This window comes from Chionomys nivalis, chromosome 12, assembly GCF_950005125.1.
Source record: "Chionomys nivalis chromosome 12, mChiNiv1.1, whole genome shotgun sequence".
NCBI lineage: Eukaryota > Metazoa > Chordata > Mammalia > Rodentia > Cricetidae > Chionomys > Chionomys nivalis.
The window spans coordinates 47,165,137-47,189,031 of NC_080097.1; the positions used below are offsets into that span (position 1 = coordinate 47,165,137).

The 23,895-nt window shown below is 46.3% G+C and overlaps 2 protein-coding genes across 2 annotated transcripts in view; both read left to right on the plus strand.

The window, feature by feature from the left end:
• The window catches only part of Ephx2 (epoxide hydrolase 2), a 38,259-nt gene extending 28,258 nt beyond the window's left edge, over nt 1-10,001 (plus strand). The window contains exons 13-19 of the mRNA XM_057786088.1: nt 2,785-2,859; nt 4,134-4,167; nt 5,338-5,440; nt 6,081-6,150; nt 8,944-9,024; nt 9,395-9,453; nt 9,625-10,001. Of these exons, the coding sequence (XP_057642071.1) occupies nt 2,785-2,859; nt 4,134-4,167; nt 5,338-5,440; nt 6,081-6,150; nt 8,944-9,024; nt 9,395-9,453; nt 9,625-9,703 (501 nt within the window). The 3' untranslated portion in view covers nt 9,704-10,001. The remainder of the gene's footprint in view (nt 1-2,784; nt 2,860-4,133; nt 4,168-5,337; nt 5,441-6,080; nt 6,151-8,943; nt 9,025-9,394; nt 9,454-9,624) is intronic.
• Nucleotides 10,002-13,866: 3,865 nt separating this feature from the next.
• Adam2 (ADAM metallopeptidase domain 2) overlaps nt 13,867-23,895 on the plus strand; it is a 45,823-nt gene continuing 35,794 nt past the window's right edge. Inside the window, exons 1-4 of the mRNA XM_057786552.1 lie at nt 13,867-13,939; nt 14,425-14,501; nt 18,711-18,766; nt 20,506-20,584. Coding sequence (XP_057642535.1) covers nt 13,867-13,939; nt 14,425-14,501; nt 18,711-18,766; nt 20,506-20,584 — 285 coding nt within the window. The remainder of the gene's footprint in view (nt 13,940-14,424; nt 14,502-18,710; nt 18,767-20,505; nt 20,585-23,895) is intronic.

Consider the following 23,895-nt stretch of genomic DNA (forward strand, 5'->3'; position numbering starts at 1 on the left):
GACATCCAGGACTACACAGAGAAACCCTGTCTCAAAAAAAAAAAAATTAAGTTTCAAATGCTTTTGTGAAAATGAGTTGGTTACTCCTTCCTCTTATCTTTAAGAATTCCCTTCTGTCAGTGACACTGTGAGGTGGTTTGTGTCGGGCATAGTTCATGCTTGTGAATGACAGAGACGTGGACCAGCTTAAGCTCGAAGACTGTATTGAGGCCCTAAGTGGGCAGGGTCCTTAGCTGGCCTGACACTCTCCTTTGGGCTGTCTCTGAGAGGAGGGGCATCTTCACCGTGGGTTTTGGAGACTGGTGTTTTTGTTTTTGAGAGAAGGGGCATCTTCACTGTGGGTTTTGGATGGTGGTGTTGTTTCTGTTTTCTTGGGTGACATTCTTAACTCTCAGCCAAAGAGAAATAGAAACCAGGGTCTAGAGTGAGGGTCTCTTTCCTCCTTTCTGCCCCTTCATTTTCTCTGTCTCATCCTGTCTCAGGCTGTCCCCAACTCCCTTGTTCCATTCTTATTTTTCCTTCCTACTGAAGAAGCAAGGTGTCAATAGGTGTCCAGAAAAGGCTCAGTGGATGGAAAGGAGGGCAGGTAGGAGTGGAAACTATATAAGGAAGGAATACGAAGGGGATGTTGACTCTAGCTGGGTTTTCAAAAATCGAGTTTTTTGTCCTGTCCCTGTGTGTCTGATGGGAAGGTCACCTCCTTTTTCATGTGACAGCTGTGGTGGGGAAAAGTCTTTAGCCGTAGGATTGCCCTTGGTGTTGGTCCTGTTTTGTGCTAGTTTTATTCCTGGGCAGCTGTAGGAACTGTATGACGTCATCAGCTGTGGTCAGTGTTGGTCAGTGCTGAACTGTATGACATCATCAGCTGTGGTCAGTGTTGGCCAGTGCTGAACTGTATGACGTCATCAGCTGTGGTCAGTGTTGGCCAGTGCTGAACTGTATGACATCATCAGCTGTGGTCAGTGTTGGCCAGTGCTGGGCTATGTATGCCTCTGTGACCCAGTGTGACCTTTTGCTCCTGTTCTGCATCAAGTCTAGACTTCATGTTGGACTGAAGCTCATAGGTGCATGGTGGATGCCAGATGGCACGTGACATCCTCTGCACTGAGCAGGCACCATCGTTAGTGCCTGGGGTGCAGGCACTGGGGATCTTGGTAAAATGAAGTCTGGTTGTGTGGAGCTGCCGGGGACCCTAGAAGGGATGTTCCCAATGCCAAACCTGGAGAAACAAAGCCTGGGATCGAGTCTCCACTGAATTATGGAGGATTTAGCAAAAGTTGCAGTCTCTTGCCCAGAAAGTGTCATGCATACACCCAATTCTGTGGCAATTCCAAGATGTTCTAGAACTTCTTCTGAAAGATACCCTAAGTATGTCTGGCTGTTTTATTAGGATCCCCTCTTTCTCATCTTATTGGCCCGGGACTTGCTTACCAACTGGCTAGGCAGCATGTTCCAGGGACCCACCTGCTACCACCTTGTGATAACCAGGCTTCCAAATGTATGTTGCTGCATTCTGCTTCTTTGTATGGGTTTTAGACATCACACTCAGGTCCCCATTCTCTCAAGACAAGTATTTATCAGCTAAACTGGCCCTTTAGCCCTCTGGTGAGAGAGGCATTTCACATTCCAGACATAACATTCAACATGGTATCCATTCTCTAGTCCAGCAAGTCTGTGCACCCGGCTTTTTCATCAAGCCGGAATACCCTTCCTCCATCTGCACAGCCGAGCCCTACTCATCCCAGGCCTGCTCCAGAGTTCTCTCTTTAGCAGAAACAAGCTGGTGCCTTTTGGGTGATCGGGATGAACTGTCACTTCCTTTACCGCCCTCACTGCTACTTTATTCTCAGGGTGTTTGCCACCTGCCAGACTCCCCAAGAATCCTTTGCCACGTCGTGGAATTAAACAGCAGTCACAAGATAAATTAGTGAGCATGGACACTCCCAAGAGACATCAGGTGTACTATTTCTGGCATGTGACTGTATCTGCAGCAACCAACCCCTCTTCCACATTACAGGAACATCTCTGCTTTGCCATAAATAAGCTCATAGTTATGGTTGTTACATTTAAAAGGATGATACTGAGGGAAAGTAAGTAGAGGAGATATTGGGAGGTGTGGACCTCTGTGCTCCCTTCTGCCTACTTATTCTTCATTCCTGCAGCCTGGCATCCAGACCACATGGTGTCTGAGAGCCTGTTGTAGCCTATAATAGATAAGCAATTATCTATAATAACACTCTCTCGAGACAGAAGAACCTGGCAATTTGTTACCACCAGGGACGTGTGCCCCAGCTCCTAACAAAGGAAATTTGCTGCCCTGTCCTTGGGGAGACAGCCCTGATAGCATTCCAAAGGGCTGTGATGATTAGGACCCAGTTGAAGAAGATGGTTGAAGTTACTACAGTCTCGTTGAGAACCGGGAAGGGAAGCTGTGGACAGAGACGTCTCATCGTGTATCCTCTCAGAGCCTGTCTGCCACCTTAAATCTGGGTCATGCTCCTTGATTCCTGCAAATCATACCTGATCGCAGGAATCCCAGCATTATAAAAACAGCATTATCCTCAAACCCCCCTGGAAGCATCCGTTAACATCTTATATGCTATCTAATTTTTTTCTAACACACATTTCACAATAAAATAAATTCCAAGGATTATAATTCAAACAAAACAAGGGCTGGGTGGGACAGAAGACCAGGGCCTCGTGGCCTTTGGTCACGTGGGAGAGCACTACAGTTTCCAGGGCTTCTTGACGTGATCTTTAACTTTGCTTTCTTGACTGTTTTAGGGAGTGGCCGAGGCTGAACTGGAAAAGAACATGAGTCGGACTTTCAAAACCTTCTTCCGAGCAAGTGATGAGTTGGTAAGAGGTGGGAGATGGGGCACATGTGTGTGTATGTGTGTGTTTGCATATGTGTGCATGTGCATGCATGAATGTGAGTATGTTTGTGTGTGTGCATCCGTGCTTGTGTGCACGCACATGTGTTTATGTTTGTGCGTGTGTGTACATTCATGTGTGCGTGTGTATGTGTGTGTGTTTGTGTGTGTGTGTTATACTTTTGGTTTATGACCTCCTCTTTAGTGATATTTAACCTGTACCAGCCTGCTTGTTTGGACTTTGGACCCACTCTCTTGGGTGGTTCTGTCCTCCATTCTGGTGGCACTACCAACCAGGCTTGCTTCTTTGTTTGCCTCACACCACAAGAGTTCCCTGCTTCCACGACAGTGTGAAATCAAATGCACATGCCTGTGAAGGCAGGCCTCTGATGACGGAATTGGAGGGGCACCTTTCGGTTTGCTCTTAGTCCTGAGCTGAAGCAAATACATTTTCCATCTGCCTGTCATGGGTAGACTTTTTCGTTTTACCTTTTCATGGATGCTTCTGCACACTACGGAGCCCTTCCTAGGTTGCCAGATTTCCCCTATGGCAGGGCAGGGAGCCACTTGCTCTAATTTCCCGCTTTCTATAAGTCTGAGTTTTCATCTCTTGTTCACACTGGCTGACAAGCCCAAGCCATTACTCAGATCTGCAAGTGTCCGCAGCAGCTGGGGATGGGAACTTCAGCTGGCTTCTCTGACCCTGAGAGGCCCCTTTGCTGCTTTTCAGGATTAGCATGTGCGTTATAGGAGAGCCCCATTTGCTATTTCACTTTCTATGATTTCAGTTATTCCTGGTTACCCATGGTCCAACAATATCAAAAGGGGAAATTCTACAGATAGTGTCTAAGGTGTAAATTGTCCACCACAATGATAAGTATAACGAAATTCCCCATCTTCCTACCGGTGTGAATCTGCTCTCTATCAACATGGGGCAGGGGGAGGGGGTCTCATTACAGCATTGCTGTAAGCAATTATTCCTCTCTAGCATTGGCTACCATTTCTGGTTATCTCGTGGTAGTGCCTCATTAATGAATCAAACATTATCACAGGCATTGATCACAGAATATGCACAGAGTATAGCATCCAGTGGCCTGTGCTATCCTTGGTTTCCAATGCCTGTATATTTTAGCACATATCCACACGTGGAAGGGTTCTCCCATGGTCCTTGTGCACTGAAAGTCCTGTCATGGGGGTCTGAGCGGTCATCTTCTGTCTTTGCCTCATTCACAACATCCTTCCTAACTTTTCTTCCCACAGGGTATGCTTGCTGTGCATAAAGCCACTGAACTGGGTAAGAGGTATCCCTGGGAGGGGAGGGGAGGAGTAGCAGGCCCCCATCAGCAGAATGTTCATGGATGTCTGTCCCTTCTGCTCCGGAAGAAGCCCTAAGCTTGCCTTACTGTTCTGAGCCTTGACTTGCCCAACAGGGGTCCCCTAACAATTAATGATACTACCCTAGTCTACCTTACAGGAAGTTGAGTGTCAAAGTCCTAAGATGCCTTGGGGAGTGTATCAGGGCAATCAACCTTTCTGTAAGGACCCCGTCCCAGGATGGAGTGGTGGCCACTGTATAGTCACTAGTGTGTACAAGGCAGGTTGCACTAGGCCCACATAAATCTCCACTGCCCATCCACCCTGAGGTTCTGTTCTGGTCACTCTTGTCCCCACTCAGGAGGCCCACCTTGGTTACCCTGCTGGGTGGAATTTGACTGAAATCAGGTCTGAACTCTCTCCTCAGCCCCAACATCCAGGAATGGCCCCACAAATGCTTGTTTCCCTCCTAGCATGGCCTCTTAACTATTATTCATCTGCTTTTTAAAGTGCTTGACCTACGACCTCTCATGTGACCCCTCGATTACAAATAGGCTGAACTGGGGTCTGACCCTAGAGGTCTTTTCCTCTGAGGATATCTACCTCCTTGCCTCCCTTCTTTTCTTTTCGGTGCCTTACTAGTTTGTTGATTCCGTGTTCCGAGTACCCGGCTGAGGAGCCCTGGGCTGCGGTGCTGCCCACGGAGAGCTCAGGGTGGTGCAGGGAGGCAGATCGGCAGTAAAGAAGTGAGATTGCAGATGGGGGCGGGATGCTCAAATGGGGCTAGGACCCAGCGGGGCAGGAGCACCATCTTGGTTTCTTAAGACGTTTGACCTTGAAGCCTGGGGTGATTGTGCCCTTTACTTCAAGGACTGTACAGTGAAAATGATGTGTTTGTCCCTGAGAAGCCTTTAAGGGCGCTGCCAGGATACTGCATGCCTCTTAAGATGATATGAAGTTCTATATTGGGAATCCCACAGGAGGGAAGATCCCAGCCCCATGGGTTGGTGTTCCTCCTGGCCAAGAGGAAGTCAATGAAGAGAGGGCAGATAGACAGGCATAAAGACATACAATCCCTCCATTCCAAGTTCAGATGGGGCGGCCTGAGCTTCAGCCCACAGCGGGAGAGGACATGGGTGTCTTTTTGCAGGGGGACTCCTTGTAAACACCCCAGAAAATCCCAGCCTCAGCAAGATTACTACTGAAGAGGAAATCGAGTTTTATGTCCAGCAGTTCAAGAAGACTGGCTTCAGGTAAAAAGAAGGGAACCCCAGACAGGGGGATGGGGTGCTCAGCTGTTGGTATGGGGGTGGTTACTCTCATCACAGCCCCTGTGGGCACCACAGTGACCTGTCTGTGATTGAATGCCCCCAGTGCCAGGAGGCTCACCACCTATGCTGGGCAGCTTCCTTTGGCAGAGGCAGGTAACTAGCTTGTTCTTTCTTGTGTTTATGGGTCCCCCCAGAAGGCAGAGGTTTTTTTATTGATTTGCATTCACAGATCCTCCAAGGATCAGAACAGCTCTGCTTCTGAGAAGCAAAACCACGCAAGCCCAAATGTGCATGCAGTTTGGCCCCTTCTCACTGAGTTTCCTGGGGCAGGAGAGTGGCTTCTGGGTGCGGATGGGGATAAGCTGTAGGGTCGGCTTCTGTTTGCCCCCAAGGCCTCTCAGAGGCACCAGCCTAGTGGCACAGAGTTCCTGCACTCAGCCTCGCTGAGGAAGCAGCAGGTATGGATAGGAATCGTGTGTCTGGGGACCCCCGCTCATACCCTGCGGCACTCACCCTCCCTGGCATAGTGTGTCTGGGTAGCATGGGTCACTTGGGCCACTGCAGGCCAACAGTGGTCAGTTCCTGGAAGCTCACCTTCCTTACTGTCTGACCCTCTCCACAGAGGTCCTCTGAACTGGTATCGGAACACAGAAAGAAACTGGAAGTGGGGCTGTAAGGGAATGGGACGGAAGGTGAGCACTGCGGCTTCCTCCTATGCACACACATACACAGACACCCCTCACACACACACACAAACACCCCCCACACACACACCTGACACACACACACCAGACTTACAGATACACCTCGAATGAAGACACTACACACATACATACACACCAGGCATACACACACCAAACATACACACTTTGCACACAGACACCAGACACACATATACCAGGCTTACATACACACCAAAATCTCAAGCAAAGACACTACATACACATACACATGTGTACTTATATGCACTTATACACATCAAAAATGCACATCTTGCACACAGACACCAAATTCACACACACATATGTACCAGACACATGCATGCATGCACAGACACCAGACATACACACATGTGTATACACACATCTCACACAGAGACACCACACACACACACACACACATATGCACAAGACACACACACACACATTGGCCTCACAGAGCTGCCTTTAAGGCTTCCTGTTGCTCCCACCTGACAGGACCTGGGTCCTGCACAGGGACCTTGGCTTCTTCCTTTCTTCTGAGATTGGGGTGGACTCTACTCAGGGCTTCCTGTTAGAGCTTCTTGCTGGCGAGACCCCTGGAATGGTGAGTTCTGGTGCTGAGGATGAGCAGGGTCCTGGTCAGGTAATGACAACATTATATGGAATGTGTAAGTTTCCTGGCAGTAACCCAAGTCAGGGTCACAGATTGGCCAGGGTCCTTTGTGGTGGTGATAAGGACAATGACACCGAACCACAGAGACACGCCAGGCTCTTACACACATGTGACCTTTGCCTCTGACTGTGTCACCTTTTGGTTTTGTCTCTGAGTTTCAGTTTCTTTTTTTTTTTATTTTATTTTATTTTTTTTTAAAAAGCACATTTATTTATTTATTTATTTATTTTGGTTTTTCGAGACAGGGTTTCTCTGTGGTTTTGGAGCCTGTCCTGGAACTAGCTCTTGTACACCAGGCTAGTCCCGAACTCACAGAGATCCGCCTGCCTCTGCCTCCCAAGTGCTGGGATTAAAGGCATGCGCCACCACCGCCCGGCTGAGTTTCAGTTTCTTCATTTGTCTCTCAGATAGTGGTTTTCAGCCTCTGGGCCCATAAAGAGAATAATTTTGCATCCTAAATGTTAAAAATCAAAACCTGCATTTTTTTTTTTTTTTTAACCATCACAACAATAGTTCAGGAACCAGGCCTTCATCAGCTCCCTCAAGAGCCCAGTTACCTCCTCCCTTCACTACGTGCAATGTAGTGTTTACAGGTGGGCTTGATCTAACCCCTGAGTGACCATGGAAGGTCACTCCACCAGGCTGATGCTCCCTTGTCTTTTCTAACTGCAAGACCAGTCAGTGTCTTCCTCAGAGAGCTGTGTGATCGGGAAGTGGCTCGATGCGCTCGAAGCTCTGAGAGGGTCCTGGCAGAGTAGTTCTTCAGCGGTTGTTCAGCTAATGCTCAACGTCATTGTCGTCACAGTCATCTGTGACGAATACATGGCTAAGCTGCAGTTCCGTAGACCATAGAAGTCAAGGTGTGGCGGGAAATTAGGAGGATGCTGTGGGCTTGACCGGGTCGTGCTAAGGCTGGATTTTAAGGTGCAATTCATTTCAGCCTCGCCTTTGCACATCACAGGACCCGGAAGGAGCGGTGAGAAGCATGGCATTCTGCAGAGTCCTCAGTTAGGCCAGGCTAACACTGCTGAGGAGTGACGTAAAAAGAAACGCCAGAGGAATGACGCATGTGTGTAATTCCAGCTGCGTCAGAGACTGGGGCGGGGGATCCCTACTCAGCAAGACCCTGACTCAGACTAAAGTTAAGAGTGGGGAGGCCACAGTTCCACGCAGAGCCCTTGCTAGTGTGTGTGTGTGTGTGAGGCTCTGGGTTCTACACTTAGCTCTGAAAGGAAAAATACAGGAAGAGAAAATGATGAGCACGGAAGAGTGAGAAGAGAAACCGTGAGGCTTTCTCCCGCTTGCAGCGTCCCCACGGTTCACTGCGTCTGTCAGTACACAGGAGGGGCTCATTTCTGTCCTTCTGGTAGCACACAGATAACTGTCATGGCTGTCCCCTCATACTCTTGGATCTTGGCTTCTCCTTAAAAAGGGGGGTGGGGTGGGATTTCCTTTTATGTGTCTGAGTGTTTTGCCTGCATGTCTCTGTGTGCAGCAAATGTACACAGTGCCCTCGAGGGCAAGGAGAGGATGACCGATCAGCTGGAAATGGAGTTATAGATAGTTGCCAGCCACCATGTGGGCAGTAGGAACCAAAATCAGGTCCTTAGACTAGAGCATGGATCCTCTGGAAGAGCAGCAAGCGCTCTTGGCATATCTTTTTAAAATCCAAAGGAGTCTTGTCCTCCATTAGAGGACCTCTAGCTTCCTTTCTGGTACCATTAAATTGGTTCTTTGAGCTGAGATACAAGGTCAGTTACTCACCCCTCTCTCTCTCTCTCTCTCTCTCTCTCTCTCTCTCTCTCTCTCTCTCTCTCTCTCTCTCTCTCTCTCCTCTCCCTCTCTCTCTCTCCCTCCCTCCCTCCCTCCCTCCCTCCCTCTCTCTCTCTCTCTCTCACACACACACACACACAGCACTGCATTGCTAGATCCAAATTTCAATGACTCCTCCAATTAAAGTTTGGTGGAAGCAGAGCCAGGGCAGGACAAAGGTCTTCTCATGGGGTGGAGGTGAGGGCTGTTAGTGGCAGACGCCCAAGGCATCCTTCTTTAGGCACAGGTGGCACCAGGGTGGCTGAGTGCCTGCTTCCCTTACTACCTGTTTTCCCCAGATCCTGGTCCCAGCCCTGATGGTCACGGCTGAAAAGGACATCGTACTCCGTCCTCAGATGTCCAAGAACATGGAAAACTGGGTGAGCGAATGGTCCCACACAGTGGGCATCGGTGGCCATGGAAGAGAGCAGAGGTGCCCAGGAGGGAGGCAGCAGAGGAGGACATCCCCAAAAGGCTGGATGGGGACCAGCTAAAGCTCTGCCCTGACCCAGCTTCACTGCTGACACCCCATCCCCTCCCATGACACTCCCTTTCCCTACACTGATAAGCTGCCATTCCTCAATCCTGTCCTAAATGACACAAGGGTCCTCCAAGGATGTTCTACAGACATCATAGAGGAAGGGTTCCCCTCCAGGACGGCGTCTGCTGTGTGGCACACTGACTCCAAACTGGCCCAGTTAGCATTCTGCCGCTGATCGTCCTGCATGGGGTGGGGGGACTCTCTTTCAGATCCCTAACCTGAAAAGAGGACACATCGAGGATTGTGGTCACTGGACACAGATAGAGAAGTAAGGAGACTGGGTCCCTGGGTGAGGAGAGCGTGATTCCCTGGTCACCTGACCGATGAGCTCCGCAGGCTTAATTCTGCCCAGCTCAGGTCTGCCAGGTCGTTTCACTCATGCTACCTTGTTGCAGGCAGTGGGTTCAGGTAGGTCAACATGTCTTTGTTTCCCTTCTAGACCTGCTGAATTGAATGAGATTCTCATCAAGTGGCTGGAGACTGAAGTCAAGAATCCGCCAGTGACCTCCAAGATTTAGCCAGGAGCATCCTCTGCTAGGGACACATTTTGGTTTCTGGACATGGATGGCCTTGTTCAGAATCAGGAGCGTCATTTTTTGCCAGCCAGTGATTTATAAAAGTGATCAGATGCAATACCACCTTAGATCCAGGAGAAAGTGTGTGTGGCTAATTCTCTGAGGATGAGAGCACCATCAAGGAAGAGATCACACCCTGTCAGGAAGGCGGGAGCCCCCACCCCCCATTGGTAGCTTTGCAGTCAAATTCAACCCTGCTCCTTTTGAAGCAGCCTATTTGGGACCTTCAATAAAGCTAAGACCTTGGTCTTCTGGTTCTCTGTGTTCTTGAGAATCCAGGCAACTGCTTAGAGAGGGTATTGGGGACCTGTGAGTGCCAGCCTCCGTGTCCCTTCAGGGTCGAGAAGAAGACTCACAGCAAGCGCAGGACTTAGATCTGAGGGTGAAATGAACTCTCCACTACGTACTTCTCTGCATCCGTTTCTTTATTCTTCTCCTGCTGTTCTGTTTCTGTAAAGTTCCCAGTTCATATACACATGCAAAACAAAGGTAGTTCTCTGAGCCTGGATGTCCCTTTATCTTTGAAGGTCCCAAATGTGACCTATATGAAAGACTCCTTTCCTGACTGCGTGTCCTGCCAAATGGAAGATAGCTGCAGGGAGGTGGCCTCTAACGTATCTCAGGGAACAAAGTGGAGATTAGACTGTGGGAACCAAGGTTACTGATTGGGTGACTAAATTTCCCACTTGGAGGTCCCACTGAGTGGAGGGGGAGGGCGGTGACCCAATATACCAGTACATGGGAAAGAGTCATGCCCACTTATCCATACTCTGCTGAATCGCACCAAAGGAGAGTGCTTGTGGCTTCATAAGAGATCCACTGTCAATAAGAACCAGTCAATATGCAAAAGGTGGTAGGCATTCATTCTGCTGGGTCAGCCTTCTGCCCTATCAGCTGAAATCTCACTGCAGGATACTGCTTTCCAATGAGCAGAAGCCTTGCATGAGCCTCCAAGGTGCTGAGTAACCTAGTCCAGCTCCATCCAGGGAGCCTTCCTGAAGGACACCGTGGGTGGTCCATAACCTTTGTTTCTAAGCAGTGTGTACTCAGGTGCTCACTGAGGCAGACTGTATTTGAAGTTCTGCCAGGCTTGAGCTGAGCCAGTTTTGCGCCCCCCACCCGACACAGACCCCTCCTTGTCACATCTAGGGAAACTCCAGGTCTCACTGATCTTGTCCTTTGCCGTTGTCTGCCCTCTGTCCTGCTTTGGGACCAGAGTCTGATAGCAGCGACCTCCTAACCATCCGTCCACACCACCCATCGGATCCTCAGAGCTTCCCCCAGGATAAAGTCCATGCTCTGAGACCCACCTAGCCTGGCCCCCTCACCCCAAGATTCCTATTAATAGCTGCCCTCCAGATTTTCTCGCCTTGAATTTTGCATTCATATGAGACAGGGTCTCTTGACCCTTTGCCGGAGCTGCATGCTCTCATATGGAGTCTCCCAGCCGTCTCCTTCTTGACCAAGGCCCAGTTTCAGTGGTGTGTCATCTCCCCTTGCTGCCTGTCCCACATGGGCACATGCGCGCGCGCACGCGCGCGCGCGCACGCTGCGCGCGCTGCGCGCGCGCGCGCACACACACACACACACACACACACACACACACCTCTCTCTGTCCAGAGGAACTTGACCACTTGACCAGCTGGGGACCTCAACCTTTAGTTCTAATAGCTGAGTTCTTTATATTGAGATTCTGGTTCCTAAATCTGAACCCAGACCAGCTGGCATAGACATCTGATCTGCTGCTTCCTTGCTGTGGTCTTGAGAACTGGTTCCTGTGTCTCAGTTCCCTCAGTTTTAAAGAGAACGTCAGTAGTAGCCTGGTGGTGGTGGTCAGTATCTCTATAGCTCTGTATATAAGTATATGATGTAGTATATGATACATAATATATGCATAACTCTAGACTGGGAGCTGCATGGAGGAACAATTACCATTGTGTGGTTGCAAGTACTCTTGTTTATACTAAGACAAGACCTTGGAGGGCTTTAGATCCTAGCAACACCAGGGTCACCTCCACCCTTTTGGACCTTATGGCTGAAGGACTTGTTTGCCAGACAAATCTGTGATCTGATGGAATGCCTATATAAACCAGAAAACAATATTTTCCTAGCTAGCTAAATGCAAGCTCATTTGTAAGGAAGAAGACTCTGGGAAGGTCCACCAGTAGGAGAATCAGCAGGTAACCCATTGGCTCGAGTTCAAATTGTCAGCAACCGCATAAACCAACAAAATGCCTCATACTTCCCAGAACCTGATGAACTGGGCCCACAGCACCACAGCAACAACAACAAAAAGTTTTGCAAGGTTGAAGGTCATAAGTGATGCTGGATGGGCAAAGATCTCTAGGTTATGTAAAAAAAAAATAACATTGTGTCCATATGGTCATTTATCTAGAGGGTATATATTCAAAGGATGCTCAATCATGCCACAAGGACATGTGCTCAACTATGTTCATAGCAGCTTTGTTTGTCATAGCCAGAACCTGAAAACAACCTAAATGCCCTAAACCAAAGAATGGATAAGGAAAATGTGGTACATTTACACAATGGAGTACTACACAGCAGAAAAAAATGACATCTTGAATTTTGCAGGAAAATGGATGGAGTTAGAAAACATCATATTGAGTGAGGTAACCCAGACACAGAAAGACAATTATCACATGTACTCACTCATAAGTGATTTTTAAAAATAAAGCAAAGAAAACCAGCATACAAAATCACAATCTCAGAGAATTTAGACAACAATGAGGACACTAAGAAAGATATACATAGATCTAATCTACATGGTAAGTAGAAAAAGACAAGATCTCCCGAGTAAATTGGGAGCATGGGGACTTTGGGGAAGGGTTGTAGGGGAGGGGAGAGGCAGGGAAGAGAGCAGAGAAAAATGTAGAGCACAATAAAAATCAATAAAGTTAAAAAAAAATAAAACAACAACAACCAAAAAACCATGGAGGAATGCTACTTGCTGGTTTATTCCCAAGGCCATGTTTAGCCAACTTTCCTATAGAGCCCAGGACCACAAACCCAGGGAGTGATGCCGCCCACAGAAGGCTGGGCCCTCCCATGTCAATGAACAATCAAGGAAATCCCCCCATAGACACACCCACAGGCCATCTGTTCTCAGCAGTCCCTCACCTGAGACTCCCTCTCCAGGTGACTCTAGGCTGTGTCAAGTTGACAAAGCTGACAAGAACAGTGCTGGCAGAGACTCTAGAATCTCCATACACTTCTGGTAGGATGTAAATTAGTAACACAATCTTGAAGGATTCTTCAGAAGTATTTACAAGACAAACTCTTTGACCTGGCAACTTTCTCCTGGGAATAAACTCAGCAGAAATACCGAAGTATTAAACCAAAAACACACACAAGGAAGTTGACAAATATCAAACACATGGTGATGTATCCAATGTACACGAGGCACCGAAATTGCTGCTATGCGTGGAACTTAGAATTACCCCGTCCCAGGGACCAAGATGTAAAGAATATAAGTGTTTCGCTATCTCTGGGGCAAGTTCAAGGCAGACAAAACTGGTCTTGTGAAAATTGTCAGGGAACAAACTGGAACTGTGGGTGGTTCTTAGCTGTTCATCTGGGTGGTGCAACATTACACTGGTTTGTCCCGTTGAATATTAGTCAGACTGTCCACCTATGATTGATACTATCCTTATATATGTAAAGTACTGTTAGACATCATAAAATATTATTCTTGTTAAGAATTAAAAGTTCCCTTGTCTTGAACCCTCCCCTCCAAAACAAACAAACAAACAAACAAAAACACCAAAAAATAAGAGTTCACGTAAGTATATATGCAGCTTCCGGCTCCTCAGCTGTTCCATGGATTCTGTCTCTCGGTAGTGTAGTTTTTGCCTCCCTGGGTCATTCATCTCCTCCCTCCCCATCCTCACCCCTTTTTCTCCTATGGCGTCCGATGAAACTCCAACCCAGCAAGTCCTTCAAAACTCAGAGAGCAGCACACAAACCGAGCAGCACACAAACCCACCAGTACAAAGCTGTGCCGCCCACAGCCCTCACCTCGCGCTTCCAACTGCCCTGTTGCGGGTCAACTGCCATTCCTTGGGGGCTGGGGTCCAGGACGCCAGGCCATGTGGCGCATCTTGCTTCTGCTGAGTGGGCTGAGTGGGCTTGGCGGGCTTAGCGAGCAGCAAACAAAAGATGGTGAGTAACAACCCATCCTGGGGCTTTTGGATGCCAGCTCGGCTTGCGTTTCTCTCATGGTTGCCCAGGGTGTCCCGGGATCGCTCGCACCTGCACAAGCCCAGGCCGTCAGCTCAACAGCTGAAATGGGAACAGGAGGAATGGGTCTTCCCCACAGACCCGAGGACCCTGAGAACTGAGAAACGGGGTGCCCAGACTTGGCTTCTCCTATCCTCCAGCTTTAGATGCTGGTTCGGGTGATGACGCTACGTGAGTTGGAAGGGGAGGAGGACGTGAGTTTGTCTCAGAATTTACAAATCCTTCCCACTGGTCAAGACTCCCAAAGCAACATACATATTTCTCTTGAAAAAATTCCAGTTCTGGAAAGGAAGGAGCAATGCAGGTGTTTGAATACATAGCCATGACGAGAGGTGACGCTTCCTGGGAGACAGGGTTCTCGGTGTGCGAGGAGTGTGGCTCTGAGAAATGCCTTTTGCACCTTGCAGCTCGTGAGAGATTACACGTGCAAGTCACGGTGCCAGAGAAAATCCGGTCCATCCTGAGCGGAGGCTACGAATCACACGTAATTAATTACCAATTTTGCTTACGGCTTAGAAGTCACCAAATATATGCTTGTTGAGAAGCTACTATCTTGATATTTTTCAACCATGTGCACTCCCCAGATTTTTAACAATACTTAGAGGAAACACTGCTGATGACCCTGGGTGTCTCAGTCCCGGGTCCTTCCGTGGTTTTGAATATTCACTTGCTGACATGGTCCACCAAAGGATCTCTTCCCGTCCTCCTACCCACGTATGTTTGAAGGATTGTTTTGGTGAGGGGTGATGGCTGTCCATTGGTACCATGGTATGTTTAGAACTATTTTTTTTTCCCACTTTGCAAATACATTCCTCGTTAAGACTATTCTTTTCAAACTGTTTTTGCTTCTCTTTAGGATTACTGTCCTTTGCTTCTTGTACTTTTTTTTTTTTAAGTAAGTTCTAGAATCGTTGTAAACTGTGTTTCTTAAAGTAGCAAACCTTTTTCTTAGCATTTCTCCGTTTGTGGCTCTGAAGAGTGAGGCTTGTGGATTTTCATACATCTTTTAAAAGGAGTGTGTGTGTGTTTATGAAACTTTAATAAGTTAAAAGGGGCATTTTAAAAGTGTTTGTTTTCTTTTTAACTGGAAAACAGACAAGGGTTCTACTGGGAGGGGGAATGGCTTCCAGGAGGACCCACCAGACACTGACTTGCAATAAGCAGAGTAGAAAATTTTAAAAGCAGTTGTCTTAACCATAAAATTCAGGACTCAAACCCTCTCTTTGGTTAATGCCTTCTTGCCCGTGACCCTGCAAGGGACCTGCTAGAGCCTTTGAAACCATGAAGCTACTGTAGTTGCTGACTCAGGGGACACATTTGTACTTAGTAGAGAGTAGAAAGAGAAAGACACTTAAGTGTGAGTGGGTGGAGCTCATAGAGGATGAAAGCGCCAAAGGCAAGTGTGAATGACGTCACAGTTTGCAAATGGCTGGTGGGAAGGGGAAGAAAAGGAAAACTCGAGGAAGTGAAGTCCTGAGAGACAGGAGTAAGGGGCAGGTTTTTGTTAACTGAGAAAAGGTTTTTTTCTTTAATGGAATCCTTGGATCAGGTTTACAAACTCACAGCAGGGGTGTGGGAAGTAACTCTTTGACACATTTGGACACCAAGGGAAGAAGATATCTTAAGAGAAGTCAGAATAACAATAGGGTTGGGGAGATGGCTCATGGATTAGGAGCATTTGTTCAGTCTGGAGAACCAGATTGCAGAGACCCAGCACCCAAGCTAGGCATCCTGGTGCCCTCTCCTGGCCTCTGTGTGTACACACTCGCAGATGCATCAATTAGGTAATTAATCTAAATCACTTTTTAAAAAGAATATGCAACGAAGCAATAAATGAGTGGATCTGCTAAAGGGAGAGAAAGTAATGAAACAGAAACTTCAGTCTCTATTTTTTGATAAATTTGGTTTGCATAGTCATTTCCTACAGAAATGGAATGTGTTCATGATTCCAGCCTAAGCCAGCATGGTGGCTCACGTCTGTACTCCCAGGACCTATGAGGCTGAGGCCTGGCCTACATAGTAAGTACCAGGCCAACTCGGACTATAGTGGGAGAACTTTTCTCAATAAATAAATAAGCAAACAAACAGACAGAAAGAGTTCAAATTAAGAGTAGAGAACATTGTTAAAACGATGTGCTTCAGGGGCTGGAGAGAAGGCTCAGTGTTTAAGAGCATGCGCTGCTCTGGAGTTTGGTCCCAACAACCCCATCACAGGGCTCAACCATCCACAAGTCCAGCTCTGAGGGATCGGAACCTCCCCATTTTCCTTATCCATTTTTCGGTCGAGGGGCATTTAGGTTGTTCCAGGTTCTGGCTATGACAAACAATGCTGCTATGAACATATATGAGCACATATCCTTGTGGCACGATTGAACATCCTTTGGATATATACCCAAAAGTGGTATTACTGGGTCTTGAGGAAGGTTGTTTCCTAATTTTCTGAGAAATTGCCACAGTGACATCCAAAGGGGCTGTACCAGCTTGCATTCCCACCAGCAATGCAGAAGTGTTCCCTTTCCCCCACAACCTCTCCAGCATAAGTTGTCATCAGTGTTTTTGATCTTGGCCATTCTGACAGGTGTAAGATGGAATCTCAGAGTTGTTTTGATTTGCATTTCTCTGATGGCTAAGGAAGTTGAGCATTTCCTTAAGTGTCTTTCAGCCATTTGAGATTCATCTGTTGAGAGTTCTCTGTTTAGGTCTGTACCTAATTTTTTCATTGGATTATTTGGTTTTTGATGCCAATTTTCTTGAGTTCTTTTAATATTTTGGGGTCTTCAAAGATTTAAAGTTCTTGTCATGCAGGTCTTCCACTTGTTTGGTTAGAGTTGCCCCAAAATATTTTATGCTATTTGTGGCTATTGTGAAGGATGATGTTTCTTTCATTTCTTTCTCATTCCATTTATCCTCTCCATAAAGGAAGGCTATTTTTTTTGAGTTAATCTTGTATCCTGCTATATTACTGAAGGTGTTTATGAATCTTGGGAGTTCCCTGGTAGAGTTTTTGGAGTCACTTGTGTAAACTATCATATCATCTGCAAACAGTGAGAGTTTGACTTCTCTTCTGATTTGTATCCCCCTTGATCTCCTTTTGTTGTCTTATTGCTCTAAAGAACTTGAATAGATATGGAGAGAGTGGACAACCTTGTCTCGTTCCTGATTTCAGTGGGATCCATCAGCTCTTATAGAGGAAACCATTTAATTGGGGTGGCTCACTTATAGTTTCAGAGGTTTAGTCCATTATCATCATGAGGGAGAGCATGGTAGCAGGCAAGCGTGGTACTGGAGTAGTAGCTGAGAGTCCCGAATCTTGCAGGCAACGGGAATGCAACTGAAACATTGGGCGGTATTCTAAGCACAGGAGACCTCAAAGCTCACCCCACAGTGATACTCTTCCTCCACCAAGCCACACCTCCTAACAGTGCCACTCCCTATGTGTTTATGGGGGCCAATCACAGGCTTACAGAGAATTCAAAATGCCCTCTAAAACCAGCATAAAGTTAAGCTATTGGAAGTTCTAGAAGAGATCTAGAAGGAAGTAAAGCTGCCCGTGGTTAGTTTTCTCTACCATTGTCCTGAAAGTGCTTACCAACCCATGCAAAAAGGAAATAAACCAATAGAAACGATGACTGGGCACACAAATTGGAGATAAAGTGGGGGGAAAAACTCATTATTTAAAGATGAGAGAACGATAAGCAAAATAAAATCTGTTAAGTCAGAACAAAACCTAGCAGTAAAAAAAAATGTGTAAGCGTAATCAAAGTACAAAAATGCGGCACGTTTTCATCTTGGCAAAGGAAGAAGTATAAAGCAGAATTTTATAAAAGAATATAACTCAAACTGCATAAAAATCTGATTGCAAGGGCCGGGCGGTGGTGGCGCACGCCTTTAATCCCAGCACTCAGGAGGCAGAGGCAGGTGGATCTCTGGGAGTTCGAGGCCAGCCTGGTCTAGAAGAGCTAGTTCCGGGACAGGAACCAAAGCTACAGAGAAACCCTGTCTCAAAAAACAAAACAAAACAAAACAAAACAAAACAAAATCGGATTGCAAGTAAATCTCACAAATACATAACAGACAAGAAAATGAGAAGGGAAGGATCGAAGACCTTAATATGCCGCAAGGTATGCTATTAATTATGTATTTGGGGACTAAAAGACACGGAGTCTCTGCCATCATGCAGAGCGGGAACCGATGGCCGCGGGCAACCTCTCTAAATCTGCATATTAGGATGGAGGTTGGTGAACTCCATATCCAGACCACAAGCCAGTTTTATAAAACGTTACAAATACTGCCTGCTGTGCGTTGACAGTTTGCTCTCCTGCATATGAAATTAAATGATTTTGCTATATGCTGCCCAGATATGAATCATGAGTTTTATGGTGGTTTCAATCTTGAGCAAGCTAACATGGTTATTGAATTAAAAAGTGATCCATTCTTTAAAAGATCTGTCTGATTGGATAAGTTAATGGATAATAAATTACAACCTTTTTTTTTGTTTTTCTGGCTGCTGTTTTTGTCTTGGAAGCTAGCATTTTTAACATCACATTTCATATATTTGAAATAAGTCAGCGTTAAATTGTACTTTTTCTGTTTTTGTTGTATTGATATGATTTTGAAATGTAGCATCCATGTAAAAAGTTTTCCTTTCTAACTCCCTTATCTTCCTTGTTTTTTAAATATATTCTCCTTCCAGGTAGTCTACAATCTCACAATTGAAGGGAAACCATACACTCTGAACCTAAGGCAAAAGTAGGTGACTGTCATATTTTATCAATTGCCTTTATCTCACTTATCACTATTGTTGGCGATTACCTAAAATGCAATGTTTGAAATTTTCTATTATGGGCTGTTCAGTTTTTCTCTTTGTTTGTTTGTTTTGTTTTGTTTTTTCTTCTGAGACAGAATCTTTTCATGTAGCCAAGGTTTTCGAGAACTCATACTCCTCCCTCAGACTCCCAAGTGCTGGGCTTATGGGCATGTGCCACCACTCCTTGGTTTGTTCTTCAGTTTTCTCCAGCTTTGTGTTGGGAAGACTGTGAAGTCTCTGTAACAAATTCCTGGACCTCGTGCTTCTGGGGGCTGAAGCCGTCAGCAGCCAGCGTCATTGGTCTGCTTCCAGCCCCTCCAGCCCCTCTCCAGCTACCTTTTTAGCTAGTTCATTCCAACGTGACCACCAGCTTATGCCAAACACAGACGGGCGGTTCATCCAGGTTTACCATTGTAGGACGCTTGTGCTGGGTGCGGAGCTATTGTTCCACAGGACAGCTTCAGGCCTTTGTTCTCGCCCCACCCACCTCTCCTGGATGCTTTTGGACACGCATGGGGCCTTTGGTTTGACATTAATCTGAGTGACCAACTCACCACTTGTTCACTGAAGCCATTCTGCACTCACTGGTCGATCACATGTGTTTATCCATACCCTTCCAATTTTCCCACTGCACTTCTTGACTTTAACATTCATATTGTTGTTTCTTTTGGTCCAGTTTCAAGATCCAGTGAGCATCTAACTTAAACTTCTGCACAAACACGTGACTTGGTGCTCTGAAAGTGTCTTCCATGGCTTCTCTTATGTCCTTCATGTTTTAATTTTTATTTTAAACGTTCCCAATAAGATTTTTATTTCATGCCTGTGTTTTGTCTGTGTGGTAAGTACACTCTGTGTACACGGTCCCTTCAGAGACCAGATGAGGGCATCAGAACACCCAAAATGGGAGTCACAGAGGTCCATGGGCCACCATGCGGGTGCTAAGAACGGACAATGTTCATAATAACAGAGCCATCTCTCCTGCCTCCCCACCAACCTTTTTTTTTACTTCTCAACATGAGAACTTTCTCCTTACACTACAATGTTTATTCAATGGTTGTTTCTTCCCTGCAAAAGATCCAAGCTTTGAACCTACCTTTCCACGTGTGTGTAGGCACTGCTTAAAATTCTGTTTTGTGGCTGTCCCTTCTTGTGACCCCTTTCTACCTCTCTGTGGGACATGGAGACCTCACTTTGGAAATGGCTTATTTCCCACAATCCTCTCCCACCTCTCTGTGGGACATGGAGGCTTTGGGAATGATTTAGTGGATGCTTCTGCCTAATTCCTTCTGGATCTTTCAGTTGGGCTCAGCATTTACCCTTGACCTGCTTTCCAGTGTCCTGGCAGTGCTGAGGCTGACTGGAATTCAATCTTCATCTGCCTGCCTGTTGTGTATTCATGTTGAAAGTGGCCTGGAACAGGCAGCCTCCTTATGTCCATGGTCTGGGCATAGCAGGAATCTTTGTCTCTTTGGTTTCTAAAAGGAGGACCCTATCGTCCGAGTGACTTACAAACAATAGTTCTGGCGATTTGTGGGAAACTTAGCCTAGACGTAAAAGATTTAGACACTGAAGAAATCTTCTGCAAACTTACCTAGGATAATGTATATTAAAATGATCTTTTAGAAGTTAAACATGTAGGAAACCATTTTCTATTAAATATATTTAATCATTACCTTTGCAGAGCATTCTTGCCTCCCAACTTTAAAGTTTACCGTTATGACAACGCGGGAATCATGAGGCCTCTTGACCAGCATTTTCAGGTATGCGTCCATCTCGCTCTGCCTTGGGGGTGTAGTCCTAGAGCACACAGCCGAGATGTCCTCTATAGCTTTGACATAAATTTAATAATTTCCTGCGGCTGAGATGTGCTTATCTTATTAGCAGGTTATTACTAAGCCAAAGCAGACTGCGGTGTTTCCGAACTACTGGTTTCCCGATGGCGTGAGCTAATGTGTGTGTGTGTGTGTGTGTGTGTGTATGTGTGTGTGTATACGGGTGTTAGTGGAAATCATGATTTGAATCAGGGAAGCCATATGTGGGAAAACAAGAGAACCCCAAGGTGTCCTCTGAAGTTGCCCAAGAACCAAATGAGAACACATAAAATTTCATGAACAATTAGGAAAATATTACATCTTCACACCCTTGAAACACTTGGAGCTTTGTTTAACGGAATCTACATTGGGGGATGGGAAGCACCTGAGAAATGTGGGCAGAACTGCAGAACTAGAGAAGCCATGCCTGAAGTGCACTTTTTATTGCTCCCATTGCCCTGCCCTGTGCTCCCTCTTCCCCTCCTCTGCTCTCCTTTCCTCCTCCTCTCTCCTTTGAATTTTTGTTTTCTAAGTAATGATGGCATCCTCTGTAGAGACTAAGATTTTAACAAAACAAAGGGATAGACACGGTCCTTGTGTCTAGATTTCTCTCCCTGTTGCTGGGAGAAGACTACGCTGGCAAAGGCATCTTGGAGGAGAAAGGGCTTTTTCTGGCTCATAATTTAAGTTCGTCCTGGCGGGGTAAGCAAGGTGGCTGGAGCTTGAAGCAACTGCTTACGTCGCATCTCTGGTTAAGGACGGAGAGAGATGGAAGCATCCTGCAGCTCAGCTGCCTTTCTCCATGTATTAAGTCCCGCATCCCAGGCAGGGAGTAATGCTAACACCTGGTGGAGGGGAATTCCCAACTCAGTAAACAAAAGCATGGTGATTCCCCAGCTGGCATTCCCAGAGACCGTCTCCCAGGCGAGTCTAGATTCTGTGAAGTTCACAATTGTCACTAGGATGCCTTGCTGTAATTGCTGTGCAACTGGGAAAGCAGATACATTTGAGTCGATATTAATAAATACATAGTGCATATTGTTCAATGGTGTTGTCATGTTACACACAGAGATTTACATGTGTGTTTATGTGTGTATGAGAGAAAGACAGACAGACACAAGGCCACAATAGCTCACACTTGAACATGGAGACATATGCTTGTATTCTCAACACACAGGAGGTAAAAGCAGAAGAATTAGGAGTTCAAGGTCACCCTCAGCTACATAGGGAGTGCACCAGCCTGGACCAGGTCAAGAAATAAGCAATAAGAAAAACAACAAAAATCCTCTGAAACAAAAGCCTGCGTAGTAACACGTCTGTTATCTCAGTTCAGGAGACTAAGGCAGCAAGGTTGGGACATAATGACTGTGAGGCCACTTCTACAATGGTTAGACTCTGCTTCCTTTCTTCAAAAGCACGACTTTAAGGAAAGGCTAAGAAAAAAGATGCTTTATTTAAAACCTAAATGTGCTGAGTTGTTAAATGATGACATCAACACAACTAATACATGCCTTCATGTCGATAATCTGGGTTCCTAACATTGCCTTAAGCCTGTTTCTAGCCATCAAAATAGGTTAAAAAAAACAAGAAAATATGATTTTCAAAAGTTGTATTCATCCCTAAAAATCATACTATCCTGGAAATTACAACATATGCCAAAAAACAAATCAGCCATGTAGACAGTCAATGCTCCCCCCACCACTCTTCTTTGCTTTTTGGTTTTTCAAGACAGGGTTTCTCTGTGTAACACCCCTGGTTGTCCTGGAACTCGCTTTGTAGACCAAAATGGCCTCGAACTCACAGAGATCCTCCAGCCTCTTCTCCCCAAATGCTGAGATTAAAGGTGTGCACCACGCAGCCGGGTCTGTGCTCCATCTCTTGATTCTGTCACTTTGGGGATCAGGGGCTCAACAAAGGCTTTTTCAGGAATCCAAGCACACAGCCTCTCGAAAGTTGGGAGATTCTATTAAATGGCTCTTTTCCCCAATTATTTTGTGCTTGTTTGTTTCTTTAGATATCTACCAATATTTTGTTTGAAATTAGACATTTTGCATATTGTCGTGTAGCCAGTCTGAGTATTGTCTCCATCCTTGATGTTTGTAATTGTTAGAAGTTCTGTTAATTGTCGGTTAACGGTCTGTCCTCCCTCCTGCCCGTCGGGTGTTAAGTCTGTGCTGGGATTATTACACAGGATGATGAAGTTAGAGTTGTGCCCAGGGTCAGCCTGGAAGAAAGTGGACGTGCAGAGTTCTCTTTTTCTTGGCCCATACCACTGTCAGGCTCTGTTCCCTGTTGACTGGTCACTGCCATGTCTTAGCCATGTCTCAGGGCACACATTGTTCTATAGTTCATTGTAATCCAGTGTGCCTGCCTTGGAGGGACAGCTGTGTAGGTCAAGCTTCCATGCCTTCTGTGACCCAGGACATGCCTCCTATCCTCTGTTTGTCCCTCACAAGCCAGTCAGCTAGTTGGAGGCTGAACACAGAAAGCTGACGAATCTAGCATCACTTTCTCCCTACAACCTGTACCTTTCTGGTTGTTCACTATGCCTGTAGGCATGAGTTCCTCTTGTTCTGCTGCAAATAAAATCCCAGAAGAGGTTGATTACCATCTTCTTGACAGCCTACTCTCTCTAAGGTGACCTAAGTGAGTTCTGTCAATCAGAAAGCACACCCTGCTTGGGTCAATGTTCACTTTCCGGAGAACCCTCAGCATCCTCATCTTTGCTCTTGGAGGCATCCTTTTGGCTCACTCTTGGTCTTTACTAAAAGCTGATGCTAATAAAAGCACCTCTGAAGTAAGAGCTAAACCAGTTCCTTTGGGCTTTTCTAGATCAGAGGTGGATGGATACAGCAGTGCTGACCTTGACTTCTGGTTACATGAGGCAAGTCTATACTTCAGGGAACTGGTGGAGAGGATAAATGCCTTCCCAACCTCCATTACTGGGTTAGACAGTCTCCACTTTTCCAGTCCCTCCATGTTGTCCTGGAATTCCACCTCCCCAGGTTCTCCTCACACTTTCTAGCCCCTCCTCTGCTGAGTGAGGCCGTCTTGGCAAGTCTCACTGGACTGATTTGGAAGGGTTTCTTGACCCTTGTTTCTGCAGTGAAACCTACTTGGTGTGTTCACCTAAAGTATTCTTTTCTGCTCTAATTGGCTTTTTATGCTCCATAGTTCTCCTGACTCTCTAGCTGATCCTCTGTTGTGCCCAATTTTTCCTTGGAATTCTTGATCACAGTTTTAGCATGTGTTTTAGTATT